General features: G+C 45.5%; 1 protein-coding gene across 2 annotated transcripts in view; it reads left to right on the plus strand.

The window, feature by feature from the left end:
- The first annotated feature begins 591 nt into the window (after window positions 1-591).
- TSPAN32 (tetraspanin 32) overlaps window positions 592-17,339 on the plus strand; it is a 66,470-nt gene continuing 49,722 nt past the window's right edge. For both annotated transcript variants that reach the window (XM_040410322.1, XM_040410323.1), the window contains exons 1-3: window positions 592-759; window positions 7,016-7,130; window positions 11,732-11,829. In XM_040410322.1, the coding sequence (XP_040266256.1) occupies window positions 694-759; window positions 7,016-7,130; window positions 11,732-11,829 (279 nt within the window). In that variant the 5' untranslated portion in view covers window positions 592-693. The remainder of the gene's footprint in view (window positions 760-7,015; window positions 7,131-11,731; window positions 11,830-17,339) is intronic.

The raw sequence follows: 17,339 nt of genomic DNA on the forward strand, positions 1-17,339 counted from the left end.
AGGGAATTCACCGAAAACGACAACTTATCAACTATCCATAGGATTAGTTGGAGTCCGATTCCTGGGACCTCTAGCAATCACAAGCACATGGGCCTCATGTGGCAGCGGTTGAACATGTGCACTGATGCTCCCTTCAAACTCTATGGGACTGCCGAGCTCTGTACCCTACATCTTCGGCGGTCCCATACACTTTGAATAGAGTGGAGACGCGCAGCTCTCCATTCATACAGTACAGGAGGACATAGGACCCCCACCAATAGGTGATAAGTTGTCATTCTGGGACAACCCGCTTAAGGAAAGTCATCTAACAAAAGAGATTTTCCAATGCAGACAATCCCTTTAAGGAACAAAAATATTGCTGCCACTGCCTTTCCTTTGTTAGATGAGTACTGTAATGCATGACGGGTGAAGTAAGAAGTCAACGCAAACGTACAGGACATCAACAATCAAAATTTAGTGTTAGTGTCCACATGCAATAGTAATTTTTGAAAGCCTTATGCAGGACTACATTTCCCATCATGCCTTTAGTGCCTGCCCCGGCCAACTTGTCACTTATCAGCATCTGCCGTGTCAACAGCAGGAAGGAATTTGTGAATGTGCTTAATGAGTTTAACATGCAGCAGCTTGGTCGGTGAGGGGAACGCACACAGCAGTGCCCGCCGAGGTGCCCAGAAAGTGGGGTGCTGAACGAGCATGGGATATAAGTCGTGGGTCCGAGTGGCCAGATGCCAGCTCCTCGTCATCTGCCTCTTTATTATGGTAATGAGATCATTTCTTGTTATTTTATCATTTGTCATATTTCAAGGAAGGAACTTGCTATTCGTGGGCTCGCATTATGTGCGCGCTTTATTGTTACAGAGCGCAGGGCAGAGCAGCCCTCATCAAATGCAATGGGAGAAAAGGGTGCCCCTAGGAAACCGAACTTTTGAACTGTTTGCTCCCTTTTGTGACAGCTATGCCAAATTTGTGCCAATGTCTGGTGTTACATTTTGCCACAAATGTATGACGGCCATGAGGTTGCGCCATTCAGTATGCGGAACCATTTACTTCCATGAGGCCGCAAAAAAACGAAATGACTCCATGTGTGTTCCACTTCTGTATGTCCGTTCCACATAGAACATGTCCTATTATTGTCCGCATTACGGACAAGGATAGGACTGTTCTATTAGGGGCCAGCTGCTCCGTTCCGCAAAATACGGAATGCACACAGACGACATCCGTATTTTTTGCGGATCCGTATTTTGTGGAACGCAGAATACATACGGTCGTGTGCATGAGCCCTAATATTGATGACCTATCCTTAGGATAGATTGTCAATATCAGATCAGTGGGGATCCGACTCCTGGCTCTCCCACAGTTCAGCTCCTGCAGGAAAGAAAACAGCTCAGCTCCATACACTAGGTTTTGGTCGAGAATGGTGCAGCAGCATTGCTCCTATGTCAACAGGAGCAGCACTGCAGTACCATTCATGTCCACAATCCAGTGTATGGAGCTGTTCTGTATCGCAGCAGCCCTTTAAAAAAAGCTGTTCAGTGGGGGGTGCCGTCAATATTACAGTCCTGGAAAACTCTTTTCAGGGTTCCGTCATGGGCAGTTATTGCCATTATTTAGACCAATACTTGTTCAACATTTTTTTTGGTGCTTTTGTCGATCTAATGTATTTTAGTACCTAGTTTTTTTTATTGGTGTTTTTTGCATGCCTGGCATTTTTTTTTAGAGGAAAGTATCTGGTAATGTCACTTTTTCTGTAGGGCTGTATGGGAAAAAAAGCATTGGGGAAAAAACAAAAGCATGCAAAAAACACTATTAAAAATGCCTACACTCTTTGCACATAGGTTTTTTTGAAGCAGTAAAAAAGGCGTTGAGGAAAAAATGCTAGACTAGGCACATACTGCAATTTAAAAAAACAGCCATTGACCCCAAACAAATTCATCTCAAGGTTAAAAAAAAACACTATACAAAAATAATGCCTGTTTGTCTCGCATTTAATATTTTTTTGCTTAATTTGTTTTTATATAATACTTTTATATAATACAACACATTCTTATGACAGCAATTACAATGCTAGACATATTTAAGCCTCACTTCTATGTCTGCCCAGAACTGTCTTAGGGCTCATGAACACAAATGTTTTTTTATTTATTTTATTTTATTTATAACACTTCTACCCACTAATATTTGACAAGAGATATAGTGGGTCATTTACTAACCAGACGTATTAGATGTACCGTATTTCTGGCGCAGATTACGGTGGAACAGTTATTCTAGCCACTAGTACACCCCTACCCACCCATATCAGCCAAAGGAAAACTTTAAAAATTAGAGCCCATATGGAGGGTTGTTGCTGTGTCATGGAAGGGCCAGGATCTGATGATGCGGCCAGATCCTGAGGTCACCGTGAAGACCATTGAGAGGGGAAGAGAGTGTGATGATCACTTGAGCTGGGAGCAGAGTGGAGGCCATCTGCCAGGATAGCACTGTTATCTTGGATGATTAGTAAAATAGTTGAGCTCCACCTGGACAGTCTAGCTGCTGTAAGAAGGACCCTCAAATCATCTCTCATCACAAACAGGGTCTGTTAACAAATAGGTCTGGAGATTTAATGGTCATCATTTAATAAAAAGTTCTTCTAGTTGACCCTCCAACTTTTGTATGTGAGCCTGATCCTTCAACAGAGTCATTTAGTCTGCATGTCCCCAGAGTGGCATTACCACTTCTTCACCCCGCTACTGTCTCTAATATGCTAATATCATGTCATCTATGCATTTATTTCAGGTCCACTACACTGTGCATTTCTAATGTTTGTAACTGTTATGTTTAAATGTAACGTGCCTGGTTCACCAGCAGGTGGCAGCAAATACGGCAGAGCTACAGTTAGATAGAATGGAGCTTTTCATTCCATTCTAACCCCCCTCTTTGGAGGAGTGGGCGAGTCCCACTTCCTGCAGGAAGGGTGGGAATCGGTTTTAGTTAGTCTAGCTCACCCTCTGCTAAGGGCAGGAGGGTGTGCTGGGCACGTCTCTGCTGGCCATGCCAAGCCGGCCAGAGCACCTTCAACTCTGCTGGATATGGAGGCCACAGCTTAGAGCCTCAGGAGCCAGGAGGATAGTTCCCCGTCATGATTAAGAGATAGACTACAAAGAGAGAAGTTGCAGTATAAAGAAGAAGCTAAGTTATACAGCAAGACTGTCAGTACAGCAGAGACAGAGAGCAACAGATGTAGTACAGACGAGTTTGCCTGCCAGAGTTTTAATGCTAAAGCCTGCTGGGACCAAGATAAAGCTTGCAGATTGTCTTGGATGAACATTTATGCAAAGTAAAGCTGCTGTTCAACCTTATACAAGGTCTGGACTCAAGTTATTTCTTAAATCCCTCAATTATCCCCCATATTTGCCTTGTTTGGAGCCAACACCTGGGGTCCAACCGTATCCAAGTAGGAGCACCGTGACACTCACACTAGAAGGGACATTTTAGGCCACCCTATTCCGCTCGGCCATTCCTACACCTGGCACCCCTCCAATCCACCTATAATAGGGAGATTCTGTAGTTTCACCTCTATTGATGTGGGGCATGGTTGGAGATCATAATATGGCCTATATTAGTGGAGGAAACAGTGGAAAGCTGGTGAGTTGAGTCACAGAGGCAATCAAGACAGTGATAATTAGCTTTTGGGTGAGATATGTAAAGGCTGAGGAAGAATCAAGATTAGGATCATTTAAGCCATGGAATTTAGTAAATATCAGGAGCACACACACGTGCAGCAGTGATTTTCGGATTAAAGGCTATGCACACCTTCAGGGGCAAATTTTTTATTATTGCATTTGACTCATTTTGGGCTTACAGAAAATTTAAATTTTTCAATTAGTCTTTATTAAAAATATTCAGCCGTTCTGTTTCAAAGGGTTATGTTACAAAGGGTTTCCAAGACTTTAATACTCAGGATAGGTCATCAGCATCTGATCAGTTGAGGTCCGACAACTAGGACCCCTGCCGATCAGCTGTTCGAGAAGGCAGCGGCACCCGCAGTAGCTCAGCTTTTCCTAGGCCAGTGACGAAACATACATCGATCACGTGGCCTAGGTGCAGCTCAGCCCCATAGAAGTGAATGGGGCTGAGCGTGAGACCAAGCAAAGCAGCGATACAATGTACGGTGCTATGCTTGGTGAGCTCGGAGAAGGCCGCATCGCTCACAAGAGCGTCGGTGCCTTCCCAAAGAGCTGATCGACGAGGGTCCAGGGTATCGGTCGCCCACCGATCACCTACTGATGAAATATGCAGAGGATAGCTCATCGGTATTAACGTCTTGGAAAACCTTTTTAACTGTGTATCTAGCTGTGAGAATCGTACTTTCACGTTGTGCCGTCATTTAATAAACCTTATCTCTAAATTACTAATAGCTCTAACACTTATTTTACCCACATTATTATCAGTAAGATAAGAATTGAGACACATAAAATACAGTGGCTGGATGAATATTCCGCTATAATAAAAGATGGATGTCAATTTACGATCCAATAAGTTAATCACCCCAATGATAATTACCTTTTCTCTGGATGTGGGCTAGAGGAATAGTCTCAGTTCTTTAAATATTTGCACGGTTCCCGTTCCTGTGTGTAGAGGGGTGTGAAGAGAGGCAAAACTTCACTGCTCACCTGCTAGCATTCACACTGCTCCGGCCGGTAGCTGCGTGGTGCGAGGGAGCAGACTATGGGTTCAGCGTCCAGGATTTTCTGTGCGTGTGACGTCACCGCGAAGTACTACTGGTGCTCCCAGAGATCAAAGTTCATCCGACGCGTTTCTGAGCCGTCGGGCTCCTTCATCAGATTATTTGTTTTTCTAGCTATGTTCCTCCTACTTTCACTTTCACTTTGTGCCTCTAATAACGCTTATCTCTAAATTAGTAAGGGGTCATAAACACGTATTTAACCCACATTTTTAACAGTAAAATAATGATTAAGCTTTGGTGAGTGTTTTTAAGGTCTGACAGCAGAGATAAGGAGCATGTCAGATCCCTGCCTGACGGAAGAGAGAGAGAATTGAGATCCTGCTAATAAATCATTTCAGCTCTGTTCAGAGAAAATAACTCCATATTTTTAATAAGGACCATTTAAAAAAATGATTTTTACCTCATAATGAGTACAATGCAATAATTAAAAAAATGCCCCCAAAGATGTACATGGCCTTTAAGAGTGGAACCGTTTAAAAAGAGAACTAACATCATCATCAGTTTGAGAGGATACACATTTTAGGCCAAGTTCACATTTTAGTTATTTGGTCAGTTATTTCCATCAGTTATTGTGAGCCGAAACCAGTAGTGAAGCCCACTCTTAGATAAGGTATAATGGAAACAAGTCCAAATCTTTCCAGTATACCTTATCTCTGAGTGGGCTTCACTACTGGTTTTGGCTCACATTAACTGATGGAAATAACTGACCAAATAACTAAAGTGTGAACTTGACCTAAATGGAATATTTTTGCAATTGCAACTGAGACCTCTCTAGAAGACCAATGAGTGTGTGTTGTAGAAACAAATGGGGTCATTCATCAAACTGGTGTAAAGTAGAACTAGCTTAGTTGCCCATAGCAACCAATCAGATTCCATCTTTCATTTTTGACGGCTCCTTTGGAAAATGAAAGATGGAATCTGATTGGTTGCTATAGGCAACTAAGCCAGATCTACTTTACACCAGTTTGATAAATGACCCCAAAAGGTCATATTGTGAAGTTTATGAGTTGTGACGTGTGGACAAAAGATCCTTCGGCTGACGATTGGCCAAAAACACAGCCGACTTCTTTTCAGGCAACAGTCTGCCATCAGTTGGCTCGTTGTTAAATTTAACCTGACAAATGATCGATTTGGTTGAAATCATCCTTTTTGATCCACTTTAGACCAATGTGTATGTCCACTATAAAGCTGATCACACACATTATGGCCCTGATTTATCAAGGTCAGTTTGTGTTACAGTACATCGGCCGAAGTCAACAATAGTTTGGAGCTGCCGTAGATTTCAGTCATTATTTACAGCAGTTTCTGGGGTAAATGATGAATTAGCCGGGACCGATGGTCCCACCCTCACAACGCACCCTTTTAGTAGAGTCGCAAATGCATTGAAAAGTCGCAAATCCAGTGGATTTGCAACATTTCTACGTCGACTAAATGGCAGATAAGGAATGGAAGTGATAAGGATCAGGCTTGTTGGATTTTAACTGGCCGATCCCTTTGTTCGGGTAGATGAGATGCTACCAGAGGAGTCTGGCAGCAACCTTCTCTCTTCCTACTAAGAACATATACAAACTTGGCTGACAGCTGCTGTATCTGATGTGTATGGCCTATGGAATCAAGGAATCTATAGACGGCCCACTCTGTGGACGGAGGCAGCGAGGGCATCATGTAATGAACATTAGTATTTTCTAACCTCTGTGACTGCTGTCTGTTCACTAGATCTCGCACATTCCCTTTACCAATATACACAGCAGTGAGATGGATTTGCTATGGACAGCTATACTTAAAGGCTATGTACACCTTCGGAGGCAATTTTCTTTTTTTATGATTGCATTTTACTCATTTTTGGTTAAAAATATTTTTTTCAATTGGCCTTTATTAAAAATATTGAGCTGTTCTGTCACAAAAGGGTTAACTGTTTTTCTAGCTGTGTGACTGGTACTAGAGCATCTCAGCAGCTCTGTACAGAAAAAAGGACTCTATACTTTTTATAAAGACCAATTAGAAAAAAATAAATTAGCTCAAAATTAGTACAATGCAATAATACAAAAATTGCCTCCAAAGGTGTTTATAGCCTTTAACCATTAGCTGAGAACTCAGAATGTGAAACTCTAATGATTATTTTCTATGTTAGTATTATGCTACAATGATGACACTTCTGCACAGGAACATACTGTATGTCTATGAATGAATCTTTGGAATCTTTGTGTATACGACCATGTTATGTAATCTTTATGTTTAGCTTTATCGCTTTATATTTTCATTAACATGTGTGCACCTTCTTGTTTTTAGGTCCTGTCAGTCGGTTTTGCCTGTCTGACTATAATAACTGGGTTGGGCTCTCACTTCACCACATTTACAGAGGCTTCCCCAGCTGACAATCCAATCAGAGATCTGCATTCCACCAGTAAGTCTTGGCTTTTTGAACTTTTTCATCGTTATTCGTATTAGTGTTGTGCAAATCAAAGTATCCGAAGTGGACTTCAATCCAAATTTGAGAAAAAATTTGATTCGCCGCAAAGCCGAATTTTCTTGTGCTACAGTCCCATGTAAATAACATAAATCCCTCCCCCAGTCACCTCCAACGTACATTCCTATATAGATAACATCACCCCTCCCTCAGCCACCTCCAACATTCAGTCCCATGTAAATAACCACTCCCTCACCCACCCCCCTCCACCATACAGTCCCAGGTAAATAAAATCACTCCCTCAACCAAACAGAGAGCGGGTGTGAGAGGAGAGAACTACAACTCTCATCATTACTCTGGCTCTCACATTAAATCCATCCCTTCACTTACCTCTCCTCATGTCACAGAGGTAATCACAGGTTCTTCAGCAGTAGTTCTCTGCTTCACAGCTAAGCGCCTTCCTCTCCTGCATTGATCACATGATGGTGACATCATGGCAGGTCCTTCTCCACCACTGAGCTCTGCCTCTAGCTTTGATCATGTTACTGTGATGTCATCACAGGTCCTTCAGCTCCTGCAATGCATCCTGGTCCGTAGTCACTCCTGTTTTTTCATTGGCTGTGGACCAGCTGAGCAGGGGGCCCCACTACAGATGGGGGCCCTAGGCAGTTGATTCAGTTTTGTAGCATAGTGATTCAATTGCATCGCCATCCACAGTCCTATATGCAGTGGCGTGCCTATGGTGTTTGGCACCCGGGGCAGGTCCTTTCTTTGGCCCCCACCACCAATACTTTAAAAAAAATTGTACCCTCTTACAGTAGTATTGCCCTCATTGTACAACCTTCACAGTAGTTTTGGCCAGATATGTGCCCTCTCATGGTAGTTATGCCCATATTGTGCCCCTTCAAGGTAGTTATGCCTTCACTGTACAACTTTCACAGTAGTTATGCCCACATTGTGCCCTTTTAAAGTACTTATCCCTTCATTGTGCCCCCTTCACAGTTGTAATGCCCACATTGTGCCCTTTTAAAGTACTTATCCCTTCATTGTGCCCCCTTCACAGTTGTAATGCCCTCTTTCTGCCTCCCTCACAGTAGTTATGCCGTCTGTGCACATTTCAAAGAAGTAATGCCCTATCTGTGCCCCCATCACAGTTGTAATGCCCTCTCTGTGCCACTTCAGAGTAGTTATGCCCTCATTGTGCCCCCATAACAGTAATAATGCCCTCTGTGCCCCTTGATAGTAATAATGCCCACTCAGTGCCCCATAACAGTTATGCCCACCCACTTTACAAGAGTAATGCTCTCTGTGACCCCTTCACAGTAGTAATGCCACCTGTGCTCCCTTAATAGTAGTAATACCCATTGTGCACCTTCATAGTAGTAATGCCCATTGTGCCCCATTCATAGTAATAATGCCCACTGTGCTTCCTTCACAGTAGTAATGCCCATTGTGCCCACTTCATAGTTATAATTCCCATTTATAGTAGTAATGCCCATTGTTCCCCCCTAATACTAGTAATGCCCTTTGTAGTAGTATTGCCCTCTGTGCTCCCTTTGTAGTAGTATTGCCCTCTGTTCCCCTTTGTAGTAGTAATGCCCTCTTTGCCCCCTTTGTAGTAATAATGCCCTCTGTGCCCGCTTTGTAGTAGTAATAATGCCCTCTGTGCCCCCTTTGTAGTAGTAATGCCCTCTGTGCCCCCTCCATGGTAGGAATACCCTCTGTGCCCCAACCATGGTAGAAATGCCCTCTCTCCCTTACAGACACAGATCGCTCTGCAGCACTGTGTGGGCGGAGCTTATGCAGATTTCCGGTCTGCAGGCTCCGTCCACACAGGCCAGTAGCGCGATCTGTGCCTGCAGGCTAAATGATGGAGGGGGAGAAGTCTTCCTGCTTCACCATTTAGTGCGGGAGAGACAGAGCGGGAGAGACAGAGCGTCAGCTGAGTGACAGGACCGCAGCTCCCTGTGCTCCTGCAATGAACGCTTCCATCTATATTGATGGAAGCGCTCATTGCTTCTAGACTCTGGCACCCCCTGAGATCCGGCACCCGGGGTGGAGTGCCCCCCCCCCCCCCTTCTTCCCGGGTATGCCACTGCCTATATGTCTGGCAGGCAGTACATTCGGGGCCTGGGACAAAATATCCGGGGCCTAGGCCCTGAATGTTTTAACCTAACGAGGCCCCTGGCCTAATGTGAACAATGCAGAGGTCACAATGATCTCTCTTGAGAGAGAGAGAGACACCACCCTTTTACTGTAGATAGCTGTAGACGGAGGTCTCAAGAGTTGGACCCCATTGAGCTTATAGTGATAGGCTATCAATATCCTGAACCCGGAAAACCTATGACTATGTAACCACACTTCTAAACAAGCTATGGACCTTACATTAGATATTTGGCAATTTTAAATGGAATCCATGTAAGGCCTAATGCAGTGGTGGTGAACCTATGCCAGAGGAGGCACTCAGAGCCCTCTGTGTGGGCACGCAGCTCTGTGTGGGCCATGCGTAGGGTTGCCACTTGTGAACTATTACTAATAATCGCTTCCATTGTGGAGGACTCATTAGTATAGCCTTTGCCCCCCTCTTCTGCTTGTGTTAAAAAATATAAAAAAGTAAAACTCACCTCATCCATTTGATCGTGCCACGGTGAGCACTCGCTGCTCACTGGATGCACAGGACAGGACCTGCCCTCAAGCGCAATGCCGTTTTGCAGGTCCTGCTGCTTCCAGTCAATGCTGCGAGACGTCATCATGCTGGAGTGCAGGTCCTGTCCTGTGCATCCAGTAAGCAGCGAGTGTTCACCAATCACCGCGGCGTGATCAAATGGATGAGGTGAGGTTTTTTTATTTATTTTTTAACACGGGCAGAAGAGGGGGAGGGGTATAAGCTGTACTAATGAGCGCTCCACAATGGAAGCACAAGAAGTGGGGAAGGGGGCATTAATAATAGTGTGGCTTCTAATAGCGGTATTATTAATACTGGGAGCCACTAATGGAGCAAAAATAATACTATGGGGGGGGCTCTAATGGGGGCATTAATTTTAGTGGGGGTCATTAATGGGGGCCGTATTAATACTGGGGGCCATGAATGGGGCATTATTATTACTGGGAGCCACTAATGTGGCCTTATTCATACTGGGGGCCACTTATGGGGGCCTTATTAATACTAGGGGCCACTAATGGGACATTTTTAATACGAGGGGGTACCAACGTGGGAATTTCCTTTTACTGGGGCCTGTGGTAAACAACTCCCCCACAGCTTAACTTGGCCGGTATTTTTCAGTATTCGGTTTAAATTGCCGTGTTGGAACTTTGTGATAAATAAGTGGGTTTTGGGTTACAGTTTGGGCACTCAGTCTTGGTTTGCCATCACTGGCCTAATGTCTATGAAGTCTGGCAGATAGTCCCTCACCTGCATTGGATTTTCACCTGTGACTTGTTTGATCCTTTCTTTCCCTCAGAGGTGTCTGTTATATATTAAAGGGGTAGTCCCAGCTTGGTCTTTCATGGTGGGGCAGGAATAACCCACAGTAAGTGCCTGCCCAGTGAGGCAGTGCATGGCCAAGTGACCAATGCTCCACTGTTTCCATAATTCCCATAGCAGTCAATGGGAGCTACAAAAAACAGGAGTTACGCAAAGAGTACAGCTTACTCGCTCCAAATCAGCGGCGTGTAGGCCATTTTCGTAACCCCGCGCTGGTGCTAACTGTAGGTTCTCGCCCATGAGAAGCTCTGCAGACTATCAGGCTAAATCTTTACTGATAATTGGCCCTTGAAATCGTGCTGCCGATCAATCGACAAACAAACGCCGAGTGATGGCAGCTTTCATGTGGCACCAAAAGTTCTTGTTTGTTACCAGCAAAGTCCTCTGTAAACAAGGACATGCTGCCAACAAACTGAATTGGGGATGAATGATCGTAATAACGATTGTTGGTTCCCCATTCACTTTGCACTGTGTAAAACAGTTATGGAATCTTTGGCAGCTTTAGAGAATCTGGGATAATGTACCACTAGGCTCCAGCAGTGGAAACCCTGAGCAAGAGATGAATTCATAGGAGCAGAGGCGGACAGTGTTGTGTGGGTGCAGGGCTATGGATGCCCTGCTGATAAGCGATGGCCGTTATAGATGTAACTCAGTCAGGAAGTATATGGAGGAGAGATTAGTACATAATCTACCAGTACCCATCCCTCCGCCCTGATATGTTATCAATTGTATGAGCGCTGCATGGTCTCAGGAATGTCCGTCTGGATGCGTAAAGCAGACCTCCAGTCCCTTTGTCCCTCTTTGCTCCTTTAAATGTCCCCCTTTTTCATTTAAATATTCATCCAGAAAGTGTTTGCCTGGTTCCTCTCTGTATATTACAGCCTGCCTTGTATATTAATTTATTATTTGATGCAATTTAAATTTTAGAAACGTCTATATTCAGATAATTTTTTGCGCTATTGAAGTGTAAAAAATATGCAGGAAAATTGATCTTGATCTCAATGAATTATAAGTGTCTCACTTGGGCCGTCCAAAAAGTTGGGAGGTATAAAGTAGATGAAGAGGTGTAATCCAGAGGTTTATTTCTCCATATAACTCCCTCTTCTCGCTCCAGTGATCCTGTACGGCAGCTTTATATGCGGACTGCTCCTTCTCACCCTCTTACTCAGCACCATGTCTGTTTTACGGGAATCCCAGTACCTCATGGCGACCGTAAGTGTAACATACATGTAGTTGGAAAGAATTAGGAAAAATTCACATCAGAAGTAAATGCTGTCACTTTAAAGGGGTTTTCCGGTTCACATCAACATCCTTTAAAATCTTCCTTTATGAAGGTCGCTGTAATGTATTTCTTTTACATAAATTTTTTTATTTTATTTATTTTATGCACTTATACAACGCTACTATATTCCACGGCGCTTTACAGATATTAGCATCAAGCTGTCCCCAATGGGGCTCACAATCTAAGTTCCCTATCAGTATGTTTTTGGAGTGTGGGAGGAAACCAGAGTACCCGGAGGAAACCCAACCGAACACGGGGAAAACATACAAACTCCATGCAGATGTTGTTCTTGGTCGGATTCGAACCTAGGACCCCAGCGCTGCAAGGCTCCAGTGTGGCAGTAATAAGGGAGTGTCTATGTAACTAGCTGGTGGGAGGAGCTATAAACTAGATGGGCGTTGTTAGGGGCGGTGATAGGGGAGTGTCTATGTAACTAGCTGGTGGGAGGAGCTATAAACTAGCTGGATGTTATCGGCAGTGATAGGGGAGTGTCTATGTAACTAGATGGGTGGGAGGAGCTATAAACTAGCTGGGCGTTGTTAGGGGCAGTGATAGGGGAGTGTCTATGTAACAAGCTGGATGGGAGGAGCTATAAACTAGCTGGACGTTGATGGGGCAGTAATAGGGGAATGTCTATGTAACTAGAGGGGTGGGAGGAGCTATAAACTAGCTGGACGTTGTTATGGGCAGTGATAGGGGAGTGTCTATGTAAATAGATGAGTAGGAGGGGCTATAAACTAGATGGGCGTTGTTAGGGGCGGTGATAGGGGAGTTTCTAAGTAACAAGCTGGATGGGAGGAGCTATAAACTAGCTAGATGTTTATGGGGCAGTAATAGGGGAATGTCTATTTAACTAGATGGGTGGGAGGAGCTATAAACTAGCTGGACGTTGTTAGGGGTCAGATAGGGGAGTGTCTTTGTAACTAGCTGGATGGGAGGAGCCATAAACTAGCTGGGCGCTGTTAGGGGTGGTGATAGGGGAGTGTCTTTGTAACTAGCTGGTGGGAGGAGCTATAAACTAGCTGTGCATTGTTAGGGCGGGGCTGGAGCTGTGGCAGAGAAAGGAGAAGTGCATCATGGGTTTGGTTGGATACAGCAACATAAAGTGATACATACAGGATGGAATCAGACAAGAGTGATTGATTTACATCAGGTCAGGAGAGCCCAAATTGAAAAAAAAAAAAAGCATGTACATGACGTAAACAACTGCATATCTGTTAGAAACCACAGTAATCCCGGAAAAACTCTTTAAGGTAACAGATTACATGCAAATAAAAGTTATACATATCAAAATGTGGTAATGTTGCTAAGGCCACATTCACATCACCGTTTTGTGTTCCGTTCTTTGATCTGAAACGGCTCATACATACACCTGTATGTATTTTACGGTCCGCAAAAAACGGATCCGCAAAAAAGACAGATGACGTCCGTGTGCATTCCATATTTTGCGTAACAGAACAGCTGGCCCCTGATAGAACAGTCCTATCCTTGTCCGTAATTTTTTTTGCGGACCTGTTGAAATGAATGGTTCTGCATACGGTCCGCAAAAAAAAACGGAACGGACACGGAAAGAAAATACGTTCGTGTGCATGAGCATCAGTTCCATCAGAGATCCGTTATTTTAGACAGGAGAAAAGGTCCTCGTGGAAGACTTTCTCCCATCTAAAATAATGGATCTCTGATGGAACTGACAAAAACGGACGCAAAATCAGCACAAGGGATGCTCAAAATAAAGGATCCGTGTTTTAGAGGGGGTTTTTTCTGCTCATCTGGCAGATCAGAAGAACAGAAAACTAACCAGTGATGTGAATGTGGCTTTATATGATGTAAATGTCCCCAGGGTTCTCAGAACTGGGAATATACCATAAGTGATAGGGACTGGGAGAGCGTTACTGGCATCTCCCAGTTTTGCTGATAACTGAGAACAATAGATTGCATTCATGGGCACTGGAAATGCTGATAACTTCATGAAACATTTGGTTCAGTGTCTTTCTGCGTCTGTGAAAAACCTCGAAGAAGTGTTAAAGTTAGAACTGCATTGCCCCCTACTGGACATGCACTGTAGCTTCAAATGTATCTGCGTTGTGTTCATACAGGATGGTTTCTTTTTGAAACTGATGTACTGACAATTTATATTTTTTAATTTTTAACAAAAAGTCTGAATGAATCATTTGACTATAAAATAATTTTCTATCACCCCTGTATGTAAAGAAATGCATGATGAAAGGATGCAGAATCAGGCTGGGCTCATGCCAAGAATCAGAAACTGTTGCTAATACCACATCTTTTTTCCAGCCCAATGCCTGTCCATACACGCCTGACCCCGCCAAGTCCCTTTTGTACCCCAGAAAGTGTCCTTTATGTGACACACAGCATTAGTGCCAGTAATTATGCCGTCTTGCTGCCCCCTCTCAGTATTTATGTCCCCTAAATTGTCCCCCACACAGTAAGCATGTCCCATTGGGGCCCGCTCAAGGTAAAGATGTGCTTTAAGTCCCCCTTCACAGTAATAATGCCTGCATAATGCTAACAACACAGTATAGATGCCTAAGTAGTGCCGCCACACCTTAGTGTATTCCCTCCCAACAGGGATGTACCTTAGTGTCCTCCACACAGTATGATGCCCCTCAGTGTCGCCCACAAAGTATGATGCCCCCTTAGTGTCCTCCACAGAGTACAGATGCCACTGTAGTGTCCCCTTAATACCCTCCTACATAGTAAATATGCTCCCTTACTGCGGCCCACACAGTATGATGCCCCTTAGTGTCTTCCACAACGTATGATGCCACCTTAGTGTCCCCCACACAGTATGATCCCCGTCAGTGTTGCCCACACAGTATGATGCCCCCTTACTGTCCTCCCACAGTATAATGCCCCCTTAGTGTCCCCCACACAGTATGATGCCACCTTAGTGTCCCCCACACAGTATGATGCCCTTCAGTGTCGCCCACACAGTATGATGCCCCTTAGTGTCCCCCACACAGTATGATGCCCCTTTAGTGTCCCCCACACAGTATGATGCCCCCTTAGTGTCCCCCAACAGTATGATGCCCCTTGGTGTCCCCCACACAGTATGATGCCCCCTTAGTGTTCTCCACACAGAATGATGCCTCCTTACTGTCCTCCACACAGTATGATGCCACCTCAGTGTCCCCCACACCGTATGATGCCACCTTAGTGTCCCCCACACAGTATGATGCCACCTCAGTGTCGCCCACACAGTATGATGCCACCTCAGTGTCCCCTACTTAGTATGAGGCCCCCTTAGTGTCCACCACACAGTATGATACCCCCTTAGTGTCTCCCACACAGAATGATTCCCCCTTAGTGTCTTCCACACAGTATGATGCCACCTTAGTGTCCCCCACACAGTATGATGCCCCTCAGTGTCGCCCACACAGTATGATGCCCCTCAGTGTCGCCCACACAGTATGATGCCCCTCAGTGTCGCCCACACAGTATGATGCCCCTCAGTGTCGCCCACACAGTATGATGCCCCCTTAGTGTCCTCCACACAGTACAGATGCCACTGTAGTGTCCCCTTAATACCCTCCTACATAGTAAATATGCTCCCTTAGTGCCCCCATACAGCTATAATGTCCGATTAGAGTCCTCCAAACAGAAACAGTGTCACTAATGATGCGCCTTGGTGCCATTCATACTGTATGATGCCCCCTCACTGCAGCCCACACAGTATGATGCCCCTTAGTGTCCCCCACACAGTATGATGCCCCTTGGTGTCCCCCACACAGTATGATGCCCTTCAGTGTCGCCCACACAGTATGATGCCCCCTTACTGTCCCCCACACAGTATAATGCCCCCTTAGTGTCCCCCACACAGTATGATGCCCCTTGGTGTCCCCCACACAGTATGATGCCCCCTTAGTGTCCTCCACAAAGTATGATGCCACCTTTGTGTCCCCAAAACAGCATGATGCCCCTCAGTGTTGCCCACACAGTATGATGCCCCTCAGTGTCGCCCACACAGTATGATGCCCCTCAGTGTCGCCCACACAGTATGATGCCCCTCAGTGTCGCCCACACAGTATGATGCCCCCTTAGTGTCCTCCACACAGTACAGATGCCACTGTAGTGTCCCCTTAATACCCTCCTACATAGTAAATATGCTCCCTTAGTGCCCCCATACAGCTATAATGTTCGATTAGAGTCCTCCAAACAGAAACAGTGTCACTAATGATGCGCCTTGGTGCCATTCATACTGTATGATGCCCCCTTACTGCAGCCCACACAGTATGATGCCCCTTAGTGTCCCCCACACAGTATGATGCCCCTTGGTGTCCCCCACACAGTATGATGCCCCCTTAGTGTCCTCCACAAAGTATGATGCCACCTTTGTGTCCCCCAAACAGCATGATGCCCCTCAGTGTTGCCCACACAGTATGATGCCCCCTTAGTGTCCTCCACAAAGTATGATGCCACCTTAGTGTCCCCCACACAGTATGATGCCCTTCAGTGTCGCCCACACAGTATGATGCCCCTTACTATCCCCCACACAGTATAATGCCCCCTTAGTGTCCCCCACACAGTATGATGCCCCCTTAGTGTCCCCCACACAGTATGATGCCCCCTTAGTGCCACCCACACAGAATGATGCCCCCTTAGTGTCACCCAAACAGAATGATGCCCCCTTAGTGTCGCCCACACAGTATGATGCCCCTTAGTGTCCCCCACACAGTATGATGCCCCCTTAGTGTCCCCCAACAGTATGATGTCCCCTTAGTGTCCCCCACACAGTGTGATGTCCCCTTAGTGTTCTCCATACAGAATGATGCCTCCTTACTGTCCTCCACAAAGTATGATTCCCCCTTAGTGTCCTCCACACAGTATGATGCCACCTCAGTGTCCCCCACACAGTATGATGCCACCTCAGTGTCCCCCACACAGTATGATGCCACCTCAGTGTCCCCCACACAGTATGATGCCACCTCAGTGTCCCCCACACAGTATGATGCCACCTTAGTGTCGCCCACACAGTATGATGCCACCTCAGTGTCGCCCACAAAGTATGATGCCACCTCAGCGTCCCCCACTTAGTATGATGCCCCCTTAGTGTCCGCCACACAGTATGATACCCCCTTAGTGTCCGCCACACAGTATGATACCCCCTTAGTGTCTCCCACACAGAATGATTCCCCCTTAGTGTCCTCCACACAGTATGATACCACCTTAGTGTCCCCCACACAGTATGATGCCCCTCAGTGTCGCCCACACAGTATGATGCCCCTCAGTGTCGCCCACACAGTATGATGCCCCTCAGTGTCGCCCACACAGTATGATGCCCCTCAGTGTCGCCCACACAGTATGATGCCCCCTTAGTGTCCCCCACACAGTATGATGCCCCCTTAGTGTCACCCACACAGAATGATGCCCCCTTAGTGTCACCCCCACAGTATGATGCCCCTTAGTGTCCCCCACACAG

The sequence above is a fragment of the Bufo bufo genome, chromosome 10, assembly GCF_905171765.1.
Source record: "Bufo bufo chromosome 10, aBufBuf1.1, whole genome shotgun sequence".
Lineage (NCBI taxonomy): Eukaryota > Metazoa > Chordata > Amphibia > Anura > Bufonidae > Bufo > Bufo bufo.